Consider the following 16,579-nt stretch of genomic DNA (forward strand, 5'->3'; position numbering starts at 1 on the left):
TTTGGGTTTCTTATTGTAGATCTTTTCCTTCTCTTGTCTTTTCTGCCTAGGGAAGTTCCTTTAGCATTTGTTGTAAAGCTGGTTTGATGGTGCTGAATTCTCTTTGCTTTTGTTTGTCTTTAAAGTTTTTAATTTCTCTGTCAAATCTGAATGAGATCCTTGCTGGGTAGAGTAATCTTGGTTGTAGCTTTTTCCCTTTCATCACTTTAAATATGTCCTGCCAATCCCCTCTGGCTTGTAGAGTTTCTGCTGAAAGATCAGCTGTTAACCTTATGGGGATTCCCTTGTATGTTATTTGTTGTTTTTGCCTTGCTGCTTTTAATTTTTTTCTTTCTATTTAATTTTTGAGAGTTTGATTAATATGTGTCTTGTCATGTTTCTCCTTGGTTATATCCTGTATGGGACTCTCTGTGCTTCCTGGAGTTGATTAACTATTTCCTTTCCCATATTAGGGAAGTTTTCAACTATAATCTCTTTAAATATTTTCTTAGTCCCTTTCTTTTTCTCCTCTTCTTCTGGGACCCCTATAATTTGAATATTGGTGCGTTTAATGTCCCAGGGTTCTCTGAGACTGTCTTCAATTCTTTTCATTCTTTATTCTGCTCTGAAGTAGTTATTTCCACTATTTTATCTTCCAGGTCACTTATCTGTTCTTCTGCCTCAGTTATTCTGCTGTTTATTTCCTCTACAGAACTTTTAATTTCATTCATTTTGTTGTTCATCATTGTTTGTTTGCCTGTTAGTTCTTCTAGGTCCTTGTTAAACATTTCTTGTATTTTCTCCATTCTCCAAGATTTTAGATCATCTTTACTATCATTATTCTGAATTCTCTTTCAGGCAGACTGCACATTTCCTCTTCATTTGTTAGGTCTGGTGGGTTTTTACCTTACTCCTTCATCTGCTGTGTGTTTCTCTGTCTTCTCATTTTGCTTAACTTACAGTGTTTGGAGTCTCCTTTTCACAGGCTGCAGGTTCATAGTTCCTTTTGTTTTTGGTGTCTGCCCCCAGTGGCTGAGGTTTGTTCAGTGGGTTGTGTAGGCTTCCTGGTGGAGGGGACTAGCGCCTGTGTTCTGGTGGATGAGGCTGGATCTTGTCCTTCTGGTAGGTAGGTACACATCTGGTGGTGTGTTTTGCAGTGTCTGTGACCGTATTATGATTTTAGGCAGGCTCTCTGCTAATGGGTGGGGTTGTGTTCCTGTCTTGCTAGTTGTTTGGCATAGGGTGTCCAGCACTCTAGCTTGCTGGTAGTTGAATAGAGCTGGATCTTGGCTTTGAGATGAAGATCTCTGGGAGATTTTCGCCATTTGATTTGATTACGCCATTTCGCCACCTGAAAAAGAATTCAGAATAATGATAGTAAAGATGATCCAAAATCTTGGAAATAGAACAGAGAAAATGCAAGAAACGTTTAACAAGGAACTAGAAGAACTAAAGAGCAAACAAACAGTGATGAACAACACAATAAATGAAATTAAAAATTCTCTAGAAGGGATCAGTAACACAATAACTGAGGCAGAAGAACGAATAAGTGACCTGGAAGATACAATAGTGGAAATAGCTACGTCAGAGCAGAATAAAGGAAAAAGAATGAAAAGAATTCAGGACAGTCTCAGAGACCTCTGGGACAACATTAAACACACCAACATTTGAATTATAGGGGTCCCAGAAGAAGAAGAGAAAATGAAAGGGACTGAGAAAATATTTGAAGAGATTATAGATGAAAACTTCCCTAATAAAGGAAAGGAAATAGTTATTCAAGTCCAGGAAGCACAGAGAGTCTCATACAGGATAAATCAAAGGAGAAACATGACAAGACACATATTAATCAAACTATGAAAAATTGAATACAAAGAAAATATATTAAAAGTAGCAAGGGAAAGACAACTAATAATACACAAGGGAATCCCCATAAGGTTAACAGCTGATCTTTCCACAAAAACTCTGCAAGCCAGAAGTGAGTGGCAGGACATATTTAAAGTGATGAAGGGGAAAAACCTACAACCAAGATTACTGTACCCAGCAAGGATCTCATTCAGATTTGAAGGAGAAATTAAAACCTTTACAGGCAATCAAAAGCTAAGAGAATTCAGCACCACCAAAGCAGCTTTACAGCAAATGTTAAAGGAACTTCTCTAGGCAGGAAACACAAGAGAAGGAAAAGATCTACAATAAGAAACCCAAAACAATAAAGAAAATGGTAATAGGAACATACATATTGATAATTACCTTAAATGTAAATGGATTAAAAGCTCCAACCAAAAGACCTAGACTGGCTGAATGGATACGAAAGCAAGACCCGTAATAGGATGTCTACAAGAGGCCCACTTCGGACCTAGGGACACATACAGACTGAAAGGGAGGAGATGGACAAAGACATTCCATGCAAATGGAAATCAAAAGAAAGCTGGAGTAGCGATTCTCATATCAGACAAAACAGACTTTAAAACAAAGACTATTACAAGAGACAAAAAGGACACTACATAATGATCAAGGGATCAATCCAAGAAGATATAACAATTGTAAATATTTATGCACCCAACATGGGAGCACCTCAATACATAAGGCAAATACTAGCAGCCATGAAAGGGGAAATTCACAGTACCACAATCATAGTAGGGGACTTTAACACCCCACTTTCACCAATGGACAGATCATTCAAAATGAAAATAAGTAAGGAAACACAAGCTTTAAATGATACATTAAACAAGATGGACTTAATTGATATTTATAGGACATTCCATCCAAAAACCACAGAGTTCACTTTTATCTCAAGTGTTCATGGAACATTCTCCAGGATGGATCATATCTTGGGTCACAGGTCAAGCCTTGGTAAATTTAACAAAATTGAAATCATATCAAGTATCTTTTCTGACCACAACTCTATGAGACTAGATATCAATTACAGGAAAAAATCTGTAAAAAATACAAACACATGGAGGCTAAACAATATACGACTTAATAACCAAGAGACCACTGAAGAAATCAAAGAGGAAATCAAAAAATACCTGGAAATCAAAGAAAATGAATACATGACAACCAAAAACCTATGGGATGCAGCAAACGCAGTTCTAAGAGGGAGTTTATAGCAATACAATCCTACCTTAAGAAACAAGAAAAATCTCAAATAAACAACCTAACCTTACACCTAAAGCAATTAGAGAAAGAACAACAAAAAAAAAAACCCCGAAGTTAGCAGAAGGAAAGAAATCATAAAGATCAGATCAGAAATAAATGAAAAAGAAATGAAGGAAATGATAGCAAAGATCAATAAAGCTAAAAGCTGGTTCTTTGAGAAGATAAACAAAATTGATAAGCCATTAGCCAGACTCATCAGGAAAAAAAGCGAGAAGACTCAAATCAATAGAATTAGAAATGAAAAAGGAGAAGTAACAACTGACCCTGCAGAAATACAAAGGATCATGAGAGATTACTAAAAGCAACTATATGCCAATAAAATGGACGAAATGGACAAATTCTTAGAAATGCACAGCCTTCCGAGACTGAACCAGGAAGAAATAGAAAATATGAGCAGACCAATCACAAGCACTGTAATTGAAACTGTGATTAAAAATTTCCATCAAACAAAAGCCTGGGACCAGATGGCTTCACAGGCGAATTCCATCAAACATTTACAGAAGAGTTAACACCTGTTCTCCTCAAACTCTTCTAAAATATAGTAGTGGGAGGAACACTCCCAAACTCATTCTAGAAGCCCACCATCACCCTGATACCAAAACCAGACAAAGATGTTGCAAAGAAAGAAAACTACAGGCCAATATTACTGATGAACATAGATGCAAAACTCCTAACAAAATACTAGCAAACAGAATCCAGCAATACTTTAAAAGGATCATAAACAATGATCAAGTGGGATTTTTACCAGGAATGCAAGAATTCTTCAATATATATCAAATCAATCAATGTGATACACCATATTAAAAAATTGAAGTAGAAAAAAACCATATGATCATCTCAATAGATGCAGAGAAAGCTTTCGACAAAATTCAACACCCATTTATGAAAAAAAAAACCCTCCAGAAAGTAGGCATAGAGGGAACTTACCTCAGCATAATAAAGGCCATATATGACAAACCCACAGGAAGCATCGTTCTCACTGGTGAAAAACTGAAACCATTTCCACTAAGATCAGGAACAAGTAAGTTGCCCACTCTCACCACTGTTATTCAACATAGTCTTGGAAGTTTTAGCCACAGCAATCAGAGAAGAAAAGGAAATAAAAGGAATCCAAATGGGAAAAGAAGAAGTAAAGCTGTGTTTGCAGACGACATGATACTATACATACAGAATCCGAAAGATGCTACCAGAAAACTACTAGAGCTAATCAACGAATTTGGTAAAGTAGCAGGATACAAAATTAATGCACAGAAATCTCTTGCATTCCTATACACTAATGATGAAAAATCTGACAGTGAAAGTATGGAAACACTCCCATTTACCATTGCAACAAAAAGAATATAATATCTAGGAATAAACCTACCTAAGGAGACAAAAGACCTGTTTGCAGAAAATTATAAGACACTGGTGAAAGAAAAGATGATACAAACAGATGGAGAGATGTAGCATGTTCTTGGATGGAAGAATAAACATTGTGAAAATGACTATACTACCCCAAACTATCTACAGATTCAATGCAATCCCTATCAAACTACCACTGGCATTTTTCACAGAACTAGAACAAATAATTTCACAATTTGTGTGGAAACACAGAAGACCCCGAATAACCAAAGCAATCTTGAGAAAGAAAAATGGAGCTGGAGGAATCAGGCTCCCTGACTTCAGACTATACTACAAAGCTACAGTAATCAAGACAGTATGGTGCTGGCACAAAAACAGAAATACAGATCAATGGAACAGGATAGAAAGCCCAGAGATAAACCCACGCACATATGGTCACCTTATCTTTGATAAAGCAGCTAAGAATATACAGTGGAGAAAAGACAGCCTTTTCAATAAGTGATGCTGGGAAAACTGGATAGCTACATGTAAAAGAATGAAATTAGAACACTCCCTAACACCATACACGAAAATAAACTCCAAGTGGATTAAAGACCTAAATGTAAGGCCAGAGACTATCAAACCCTTAGAGGAAAACATTGGCAGAGCACTCTTTGACATAAATCACAGCAAGATCCTATTTGACCTGCCTCCTAGAGACATGGAAGTAAAAACAAGAGGAAACAAACGGGACTTAATGTAACTTAAAAGCTTTTGCACAGCAAAGGAAACCATAAACAAGACGAAAAGACAACCATCAGAATGGGAGAAAATATTTGCCAATGAAGCAACTGACAAAGGATTAATCTCCAAAATTTACAAGCAGCTCATGCAGCTCAATATCATAAAAACCAAACAACCCAAGCCAAAAATGGGCAGAAGACCTAAACAGACATTTCTCCAAAGAACATATACAGATTGCAACAAACATATGATAGAATGCTCAACATCACTAATCATTAGAGAAATGCAAATCAAAACTACAATGAGGTATCACATCACACCAGCCAGAATGGCCATCATCAAAAAATCTACAAATAACAAATGCTGGAGAGGGTGTGGAGAAAAGGGAACCCTCTTGCACTGTTAGTGGGATTGTAAATTGATACAGCCACTGTGGAGAACAGTATGGCGGCAGTTCCTTAAATAAATAAAAATAGAACTACCATACGAACTAGCAGTCCCACTACTGGGCATATACCCTGAGAAAACCATAATTCAAAAAGAATCATGTAGGGCTTCCCTGGTGGCTTAGTGGTTGAGAGTCCACCTGCTGATGCAGGGAGCGCGGGTTTGTGCCCCGGTCCAGGAGCATCCCGCATGCTGCGGAGTGGCTGGACCCGTGAGCCATGGCCGCTGAGCCTGCGCATCCGGAGCCTGTGCTCCGCAACGGAAGAGGCCACAACAGTGAGAGGCCGGCATACCGCAAAAAAAAAAAAAAATGAGTCATGTACCACAATGTTTATTGCCGCTCTATTTACAATAGCCCGGACATGGAAGCAACCTAAGTGTCCATCAACAGATGAATGGATAAAGAAGATGTGGCACATATATGCAATGGAATACTACTCAGCCATAAAAAGAAACGAAATTGAGTTATTTGTAGTGAGGTGGATGGACCTAGAGTCTGTCATACAGAGTGAAGTAAGTTCAGAAAGAGAAAAACAAATACCTATGCTAACCCATATATATGGAATCTAAACAAACAAAAAAAAAAGGGTCATGAAGAACCTAGGGACAAGACGGGAATAAAGATGCAGACCTACTAGAGAATGGACTTGAGGATATGGGGAGGGGGAAGGATGAGCTGGGGCAAAGTGAGAGAGTGGCATGGACATATATACACTACCAAATGTAAAATAGATAGCTAGTGGGAAGCAGCCGCATAGCACAGGGAGATCAGCTCGGTGGTTTGTGACTACCTAGAGGGGTGGGATAGGGAGGGTGGGAGGGAGGGAGATGCAAGAGGGAAGAGATATGGGGACGTATGTTTATGTATATCTGATTCATTTTGTTATAAAGCAGAAAGTAACACACCATTGTAAAGCAATTATACTCCAATAAAGATGTTAAAAATTTTTTTTAATTAAATAAATGAAATATAACTGTATATCTGCCGCCACTTTTTTTTTTTTTTTTTTTTTTTTTTTTTTTTTTGCGGTACGCGGGCCTCTCACTGTTGTGGCCTCTCCCGTTGCGGAGCACAGGCTCCGGAAGGGCAGGCTCAGCGGCCATGGCTCACGGGCCTAGCCGCTCTGCGCGGCATGTGGGATCTTCCCGGACTGGGGCACGAACCCGTGTCCCCTGCATCGGCAGGCGGACTCTCAACCACTGCGCCACCAGGGAAGCCACACATTTTATGTTATATAGAAAATATAAGAAGAAAACACTGAGCTTAAGAATCAAAACTTTCCAAAATTGAATATGCATATAGCATAGGTAATATCACATTTAACTTTGGATGTCCAATTCTTTTATTTTTAGCCATCTTATAAAAACATTTTTTAAGATTAATATTGAACTGGGAATTACATTCATGATAGAATTTGTTTCTCTTTACTTGAGATAGTCTAATATTTGCCTTAAACATTTGCAAAGCAACTCCATGGAGAGCACTCCCGGACATTTCCTTTAGGCAGGGATTTGAGAATATACATGGACAGTCAGTGTGTGAGATTTAGCCAAGAAAATCCCTCTGAAACAAAATAATATTTTAAAGCCACACATCACTTTACATGTACTATTATTCTAGGCTCTGTGCAATATACAGGGTTGTGTCTCCAGTCTACATCTGCAGCCACTCCTCAGGTGTTCTCTGGACCTCATGTCCGGAAATGTTCTCACCTTCAAGATCTCAAAATCTGAGTTTCCATTTTCTGATGATAAACCTGTCTTAGCATTTCTCGTATTTTTTTAACTCCTATTGAACTTGATGATTAATTTATCATCTGTTGCTATTCTTTACCCTGTGCTATTTTTGCAGCCAGACACAACTGTTCTGGCTTTACATCCAACAAGAAAAAAATAATAGCCTTTTAAGGGGCATCATTTTTTTGTTACTTTAGAACACCACGTACCTATGACTTTCTGCCACTCCTGTCTAGTAAATCCTCAGTTTTGAATCTCTCTCACTGTTAATTCTGCCTGTTTCTGTTGCATAATGTTGCAAAACTAATTAGAGCCAGTGAATGAGCAACCCTGTAATTAATGTCTATATCAGAGACACTTCAGTTTCAAAAGTGAGAGAGGATATTATAAAACTGGTGTAAACTAGCTCTGAGAGAAACAAAAGTAGGCCTATTTTCCCATCAGAATTTGTCTTCAGAGATGCTTGAAATTTTCTTATTTTTAAAAACTTTTAGGCATTTCTAGTGTCAGCTTTAAGTTTAAGCTGACAAGAAGTTCAAGCTCAAGAAGTGAATTCCTCTGTCTCATCCCAAATTCAGTTCAACCAGAATCAATTCCTTTCTCCTTCCATGAGAAGACAGATCTCACCACCTCAAAATATTTCTCTCGGTCTTCTTAGTCCTTTTCTTTGTCTGAGTTTAAAAAAAAGTTCTTCAGTTCTTACTCAAAATTCTATTCATCGTTCTGCTTCTTCTTTGGCTTTCTTTTGAGGTCAGAGCAGAGGGTTGAGGCTGGCTATCATAATCTCTTGCCTTTCCTCTTCTACTAATCCCAGCCTCCCTGGAGGTAGAAAATATGTCTTTCCAAGCCACAGACCTAGGCGTTATCTAGGAGTCCCTCTTTGGTTTTATATACATTTTTTCCACACAGGACTTGCTCATCCATCATGATAGATTCAAGCGAGACTTAAGCAACTGTCACACCCCAGCCTGCTTTCTACAGATGCGTTGGTTGATGGATAAAATTCTTTTTTCCAGTGTTGCTACTGGAAGTAGTTAGAAAGTCCAAAGTTAGAAAGTTCAAAGCTGAACTTATTTTTTCCATTGAGCCTACAAATTTTACTAGTCCAAGTGTAAAAATCACTACATATCCTTACATAGTCATAGTTGTGAAACCTTGGGTCAGTCATAAATGGCCCTCTTTTCAGTATCTCCAGATAAAATTAGTCACCAGGTCTTGAAGGTTGCTCTTCCACCACACTTCTCACACTTGTTACCAAGGTGTGCATTATTATTGATACTCTGTCAGATAGCTCCACATAGTACTTCTACCAGTTTCATCTTAAAGCATAACTCTGATCGTTTCAAGCCACTGAGCTATTCGAGAACTTTTTACATTCCTTCTCTTGGACGCTGTTGTACATACAGACCCCTTAGTTTGCATTCATGGCTTTTCTTTCTCTGGCCTCAAAACATACTCCCAGTTGTTTTTGCTCACAATATTCCATGAGCCAGTTTGGATGGCATGCTATTTCCTAATTGTGACCAGAATGGTCATTTTGTTCCTCCCTCTAGGGACATCTTCTGTTGAAACTCCGTATTCTTAAGGCCTTTATCATAGTCAGTATCTTCCATGAGAAATGGTTTACTCTCCAACCAGATGTGAATTCTCCTTTCTTTAATTCCCATGTTCTTACTATTTTTACTTTTTGTCTCATAAATATTATTTGTGTACTGTTTTACCCTCCTCATAGAGTATTATTTTCTAAAGAAAAGGATGTATGATTAACCCATGGTTAAAGCACTGGGACCCCATTCTTACTTACACTAGTCAATCATTTATTGCTTGTACAAATGTGACTATTTGATTGTAGTAGAAATATGTGTATAACTGTCATGTAAAAATAATACTAGATCTCTCTGCAAAGTTGTTTTCAATAATCAGGTAGTAAGTATCATTTCACCTAATAAATAGTTAAAAGGATTGATGCATGAAGAAAGTACAGGATTTATTCACAGATGAGTCCCAGTCTCTGTTAGAACTTGAAAGAGATACTAGGTCCTTTATAATCCTCTTTCCCTGTTCATTTTAAACAGAGCCCACCATATGCATGCAAACGGCTGCAATCATTCATTAAGTAGATTCAGCCTCTCATTTTCCTTAAATCATCACTGATTTGAGCTTACTGTTTTCTCAACTTAGGCCTAAGAAAATTATGGCCAGTTATTCATTCTCTAATTAACCTAAAAGTGAACTATATTTCATTGCTTGTAGGATGGTATGGGAAATCTGAGAGTCACCAAGAAGGGAATCCGACTTGAAGGTATATCTGAGTTTCTACTTCCATTGTATGTGAAAGAAATTCATTCCCGAAAGGTATGTGATACTGGCTTTGGCTTACTGTAAAAGATAATTTAGAGGTTATGTTTTAGCTTAAAATAGGAGGACAGATACCCCTTATCTCTTCAGTATGCATTTAGTTATTTTAAGCTAAAGACTTATTTGAAGAAATCAAAACAATGAAACAATTGAAAAACCAGTGGAGAAGTTAATTTCAAACTGACAAATTAGAGAGCCATTTCCAATTAAACTGCAGCGTTGCTTTTGTTAGTCTCTAAAATATGCCCTTCTGTTTTCAATGGATGGACCTTAAAAATCCAGTTATATTAATTCCAAAAGGGGCATTTAACATATTTTGAGTAATTTCTGCAAGAACCTTGACTTGAATAAATGATATTAATTCAATGTATTTTACATCTTTTCAGCTTTAACGGACATGCATTTTCTAAAAGTGGTGACAAAAAGTCTTAGTACAGAAATTAACTTTATTTCTGGATGTACATTATTTAAAACCAGTAAGAATATTTATTCTTTCAAATGTATGTGTGTATGTATGTGTGCTATGTGTGTTTTATCACCTAGCAGCATGCTAAAACTCAAAACATTATAGCTTAGACATTGTTCATTTTGGCTTAAGTGTGTTATTTCTCAGAAGGTAGTATCTTTGGTACATCAGAATCTCACTAGACTCTTTCAAATGTAATAGGCTTTCCCCTGGGATATGTGTGTATGTGCGGAAATAAATTTAGTGAAACAGAATAATTAGAAAGATTGTTATATAAAACGTGGAAAGATTACTAACCTTATTTCATAAATATGAAAGTGTATTTTCGACTAGAATGTTTTAATATTAGCAATATTTTAGCAAATGAGTTGCATAGTAAGCCAAAATTTTATAATTTGCTTCGAGGCTATTTTTCCCTTAAATATCAAAGTGAACACAGAACAAAGGATTCTTTTTCATAAAAACTTTAATTAGGATAATTATATTAAGTTTAAATTTTATTTTGTTACGTGTGAACTCGCAGAGCTTCCTAATATACTCTATTGACTGCTGCTCTGGGTACTGGAAATTTTTTATTAAGATTACTTTCTGGATTTAGGTCAGAGAATAAATAATACAATAGACACATGTATGAACACCTGACCTTACTGATTAAACTATCAAAACTAATTAAACTTAAAATAAAAGGTTTGGTGTTTTTATTTGATTTGATTGTTAGGAAAACTGAAAAAATATAGCATGCTTACACATATTAGCATCTTCCCCTTGACTGGAAGTTATCACCACTCTGTTATTTTCTGGTTCCTTCTTGTGTTTCACACCACTAAGCAGTTTCATATTTGAAGAAATGAAAACTCATACTTGGAAATAAAAACAGTACTTAACATAGGACAAAGGTGAGAGTCATCATAGGCGGGAACTTCTTTGAAAGTATATCCTATTGATAAGTCTGGGGACGGCAAGAAAAAAAAAAAAAGATTTATCTTCAAAGCCATTTTAGACCAATTTGGAGCAGCTTCCTGGGAGTACAGTTTAGAGAAGGATTGTGAAGCCCTCTGCCAGCAGGAGGGTCATAGAATTTACCTTCTTAGTAGGAACATTTTTGAGGGCAAGCAACAGGTGTAAACGAGGATACTCCTGGGAAACGGGGATGTATGTTGACTCCAACTATGGACCAAATAAGAAAGAATTCACTGATGTTATAGCATTAAAATGTGAGGTGGTGGCAGATGGGCTTTCTAACCTTTATCCCTGGGAAAGTTTACAAGCATTTCTTTTTTTTTTTTTTTTTTTTTTTTTTTTTTTTGCGGTACGCGGGCCTCTCACTGTTGTGGCCTCTCCCGTTGCGGAGCACAGGCTCCGGACGCGCAGACTCAGCGGCCATGGCTCACGGGCCCAGCCGCTCCGCGGCAGGTGGGATCTTCCTGGACCGGGGCACGAACATGTGTCCCCTACATCGGCAGGCGGACTCTCAACCACTGCGCCACCAGGGAAGCCTGTTCACAAGCATTTCTAAAACTCACCGTATTGATGGAAATCTATATGCTCCCTTTCACATCCCCTGTCCTGTCGCTTCTCCTCTCGTTATCATTTGCCTCTCAGTAACTGCGAAGCATGATACAGCCCAGGCAGGTGGCAGCATGTTCCATCAGCAGTCAGACGGGAGGACTGGTTTGAGAACAGAAAAAGAAGGAGACTCATTTATTCCGTGGAAATATCTCTACCCACATACCACACAAAAAAATAAATATTTAAAATAAAGAGAAATATATCTTTTATAAGCAGTCCCCATTTTAGGATTCTCTTGTCCATGAATGCATGCAGTTTTTTTTTCTCTGCCATGAAGTTTATTCAGTGTTTCAAAAAGCCAGCCACAATGTTCCTGAGCCTTAGTTTTCTCATTAATAAAGTGAGTTTGGCAGAAACTTATCAAAATACGTGATTCTTAGGTTAAGAAAGAACACAACAAATTCAGTAATACTAGTAGAGATGAGGTTTTACATTATTTTTTTAATTCCACTTAGTCCAGTCTTTCCACACATTTTCATGTATTCAAGTGTTTTTATGATAAAATGTCAAAATTCCTGTAGATAAGATAAAATCTATTAAATTCAACAGGTAATTACAAAGATTCAATTAAGCTGAGAAAAATAGTAGTGTACAAACAATTTTGATTTGTGCAGTTTTTTTTCCTGCAGTTTTGATTTGTGTGTGTGTTTGTGTGTGTGTTTTCCTGCACTAATGCCAGTGGATTGCCTTCTTTCTATTTAGCCAGTATTCCACTCTGAAATAATTTTCTTATTTAAAATTATTTTCTGGTTACATAGGTATTTATTTAATACTATACATGGAAATGTAATACATTTCTATTGGTCAGAAAATGCAGTTGCCCACAGACACACACACCTAGCTTCCTAACTTAATAAACCATGGGCTGTTTCTACCCTACAAGCTAACTGTAGGGTAGTTGGCTGTCTCCACCACCAAATTTCTATAGATATTTGAAATTCTATTATTATCCAATGCAGTTTACTGTCTTATTCATGCTTTAAAAAAAAAAACCTTTTTATGTGGTTGATCATATCAGCACACAGAAAAACATATTCTATGTTTAAAGTATCTTAGAATTCAATGCATCTTCAAAATTAACATTATTTTCAGAGAGTAGGTACTCACTGAACATTTGTGAAGTTAAATATATAGTTTTCTTTAGATACAAAATATTCAAAGAACTTGGAATTTGACCTTGCATATATTATAACGTTCTGAATGGGTCTTTAATGCATGTGGTCTAACTTTAGGTTAAATATTTGAAGTATCAGGAAATTAGGACTTGTAATCACCAGTTTTTTAATGTAATTGAAAAGTTTCTCAAGGTTTCATGAATTCAGAGTGCTCAGGTGGTTAGATTATATTTCACTGATTGTTACCAGGAAAAAATTGCATCATTAGTTCTCTAGGACTATCTTAAGTATTATCCAACTTCATCTGATATTAGCTGAATACCTCTCTTATTTTTTTCCGTTTAAGGATCCTCAGTTAAAGTGGTACCTCACTATTGCCCCTCATCCCAGCATCCTGCATGACAGATTGATAATTGTGTCAGGGGAATGGCTACCACATAATTCCAGTTCCTGTAACTCCACAGCAAAACAAAGAAGTCTGCATTTTTTTTAGGATTCCTGTGTTAGCAGAGCTGTGAGCAATGTTCTACCCTCTCTTCACTTCCAGTCATTTCACTTGGCTTCAGAGCTGTGATACTAACTGGATTCTTGGTTACAATCAGTTTTTCATCTCCTGTGTTCAATTCTTCTTTATATAATTCAGACAGAAAGCCATGGAGACAGGCAAGTTCAGCAAACCTCTTCCCTGGTTACACAACATGATAAATCTCCTGACCCTGTGTCCTCCAGCTACCTTGGCAAATCTCTTCTATGCAGGTTTCTTTCTCCCATGCAAACCAATCATAAATAGATATCTGCAAGCTTCTATAATCTTTTTATTATTATCATTCTTATTATTTCACATTCAGTTGTTTAATACTGATGAACTTTATTATTTACTGTAATGTCTTTATTCAAGTTAAAACACACACAACACACACATCATCCCAAAATCTTTACACTCAATTAAAAAACCTGTTAACATATGGTGAACATCATGACAGTTATATAATTATATATTTGCACAAATAAAAAAGATAAATATATAGGGAGACATGTACCTGCTATTTATAATTAGTATATTATACATAATTAAATAGAAGAAACATAAACTGACATAAATTGGAAAGAATTGCTGACCTTTAATATCTTTTTACCACACAAATGGGTTTTTTTAACTGTCTTTATGGTTAAGAATAAAAGACAATGAAAACCATTAGGAAGTTGGATGCATTAGCTCCATGTTTTCATTTCAGATGGTGTTCATTAACTCCCTGCAGTGCAATTTGGGGTGATTAGCTTCCCTCCAGTTTGTCTTCACTCCTATTCATTTTCAGGTTTTTCTGATAATTATATGATTTTAACTTTGTCAGCGTTCATAATATTTACATTCTGTTCTGCAAATTTAATTGCCTTGGCACTTTGGTCTTAATTCACAATACAGATGCCTGCCATCCTCACCACCAGTCCTTTTTTTATGGATTCTCCAGGGCTGAGTTCATTATTCAAATCATTCCTTCCTTTCTTGTATTTCATTGTTAATTAGTTTTGTGTGTTTGTTTGCTGATACTTGAAATATTGCATGGGAAAGGTGTCTGACTGTTGTCTTTATTCTTTTCTGGAATGTTATTAACGGTTCATCCCTTCTTTTCCTGTTAGCTCATTGCTCTGTGGAATTCTAGCACTGAATATTGCCATAAAGAGTCTCAGGCAAGTCTGGTATTTTTCTCCTGTTGATGACAGGCACGTTCTACCTGGATGTCTGGTACATTTTTGCCATTTCATTTCTTTCATTTCATGAACCTTTTCTATATTATATCATTCAATATCTTTCAGTTACATTTGTTAAGGTTTTCAGAGAAAGCAATAATTCTTATGTTGGATCTTCTTTGTCCTCCACAGCTATCATAATTTCTTTAATTATTTTAAACTTTGTATGTTTCCTCTGAATACAAGTAAGTTAATATCTATAGCAGTGGTCCCCAACTGTTTTGGCACCAGAGACCAGTTTTGTGGAAGACAGTTTTTCCATGGACCAGGGTAGCAGGGGGATGGTTTCGGGATGATTCAAGTGCATTATGTTTATTGTACACTTTATTTCTATTATTATTACACTGTAATATATAATGAAATAATTATACAGATCATCATAATGCTGACAGGAGGCAGAGCTCAGGCGGTAATGCAAGCGATGGAAGAAAGCTTCCTTTCTTCTTTCCTTCCTTCCTTCCTTCCTTCCTTTTTTATTTCCTTCATGACCAATAGCCCCCAATACCATAATTTGAATAGTCCATTTTTCCCATCGCTGATTTGTAGTACAACTTTCCTCATATACTACATTCTTAAGTGTACATAGATTTATTTATGGCCCCTCTATCTGTTCTATTGATATATTTGGACTAAAACCAAACTGTAACTTTAAGGAACTGTTACAGCAAGTTCTTTTTTATTGCTCTTTTTCAAAACCTTTTGACTATTGTGCATTTTCTCTTCCAAATGAACTTAATAATCAGCTGTCAAGTTTCATAAAAACTCCAATTGGAAACTTAATTATGGTTGCATTTAATTTGAGAAAATTGACATCTTTATAGTTTTGAGATTTTTCTATCTAGAAATATGGCTTCTCTCCTGATTTTTTTTTCTTTTGAAAACTTACTTTGTGTTGCTCAGGAACATTTCTTAACATTCTTTTTCATATAAGCATTACAAGTTTCTTGTCAATCACTTTATGGTTCATATTGTGTATGGGAATGGGTTTTCCATTCCATTTTCTCTTCACCTTTGTGCTTGTGGAGAAAAACTGTTCCTTTTGGTGTTGTGAATGTAAGCTGGCCATTTTCTTGAAAGTTTTTCATTTCTATTATATTTCAAATCATTTTTGTGGCTGTTCGACAGATAATGGTTTTTAACACTAGCTAACATTCAGCATAGAGTAAATTTCTGAAGTCCAATTCCTGGCTTCAAATCCTGGCTCTGTTACTTAGCAGTTGTGACTTGTTACCTGATTTTACCTCTCTGTGCCTTACTTTTATCATCTGCAAAAGTTCATAGTAGCCCCTAATATTTTTAGGGACTAGAATGTTATGGTTTTTATTAGAAGATATAAACGAGGTAGAACCTTTACCACAGAGTCCAACACAAGAAACAGTATTGCTTATTATTTTTAATGAAAGCCAAACATTATACTAACTCCTTTGCATATTTTTCATCCTTTGTATATATTTAATCCTCACTATGTGATGAGTATTATGATCAAAGACAGTATATTTTAAAAGTAGAATGTAAGGATTTGATAACACATTGCAAATGGGATGTGAGAATAAGAGAGAATCACATATGTATCAAGGTTTTTTGTTCTGAGTAGTCACTATTAGCCAATTTGGGGCAAAGTAGGGAGTGGGGGAAGATTTTGAGCACAGTTTTGGAGCTGATAATTTTGTCTACTAGAAAAGCAGGCATTTCACATTAACAGGTGGCTATCTGAGTGTAGTTTTCATTTTGAGGTATAAGCTCTAGACACAAATTAGAAACATTTTTATATCAATATTAATATCTATATCTATCTATGTATCTAATTTAAATACATGAGATCAGACAAGAATGTCAGTAAGTGTGGATAGAATACTGAATATTCTATCTGTAATCACTATAATCCATCACTCCATTATTGAAGAGTTTGGAAAGAAGTGCAAGAACCAACCACAGACTA

General features: G+C 36.3%; 1 protein-coding gene across 3 annotated transcripts in view; it reads left to right on the top strand.

Annotated features, from left to right (window-relative positions):
• The window catches only part of SGCZ (sarcoglycan zeta), a 915,455-nt gene that overhangs the window by 744,140 nt on the left and 154,736 nt on the right, over positions 1 to 16,579 (top strand). For 2 of the 3 annotated variants that reach the window (XM_030832087.2, XM_060291684.1), the window contains one exon: positions 9,637 to 9,738. The exons of the other annotated variant lie outside the window; for it this stretch is intronic. In XM_030832087.2, coding sequence (XP_030687947.1) covers positions 9,637 to 9,738 — 102 coding nt within the window. The remainder of the gene's footprint in view (positions 1 to 9,636; positions 9,739 to 16,579) is intronic. 3 annotated transcript variants of the gene reach the window in all.

This window comes from Globicephala melas, chromosome 21 (assembly GCF_963455315.2).
Source record: "Globicephala melas chromosome 21, mGloMel1.2, whole genome shotgun sequence".
Lineage (NCBI taxonomy): Eukaryota > Metazoa > Chordata > Mammalia > Artiodactyla > Delphinidae > Globicephala > Globicephala melas.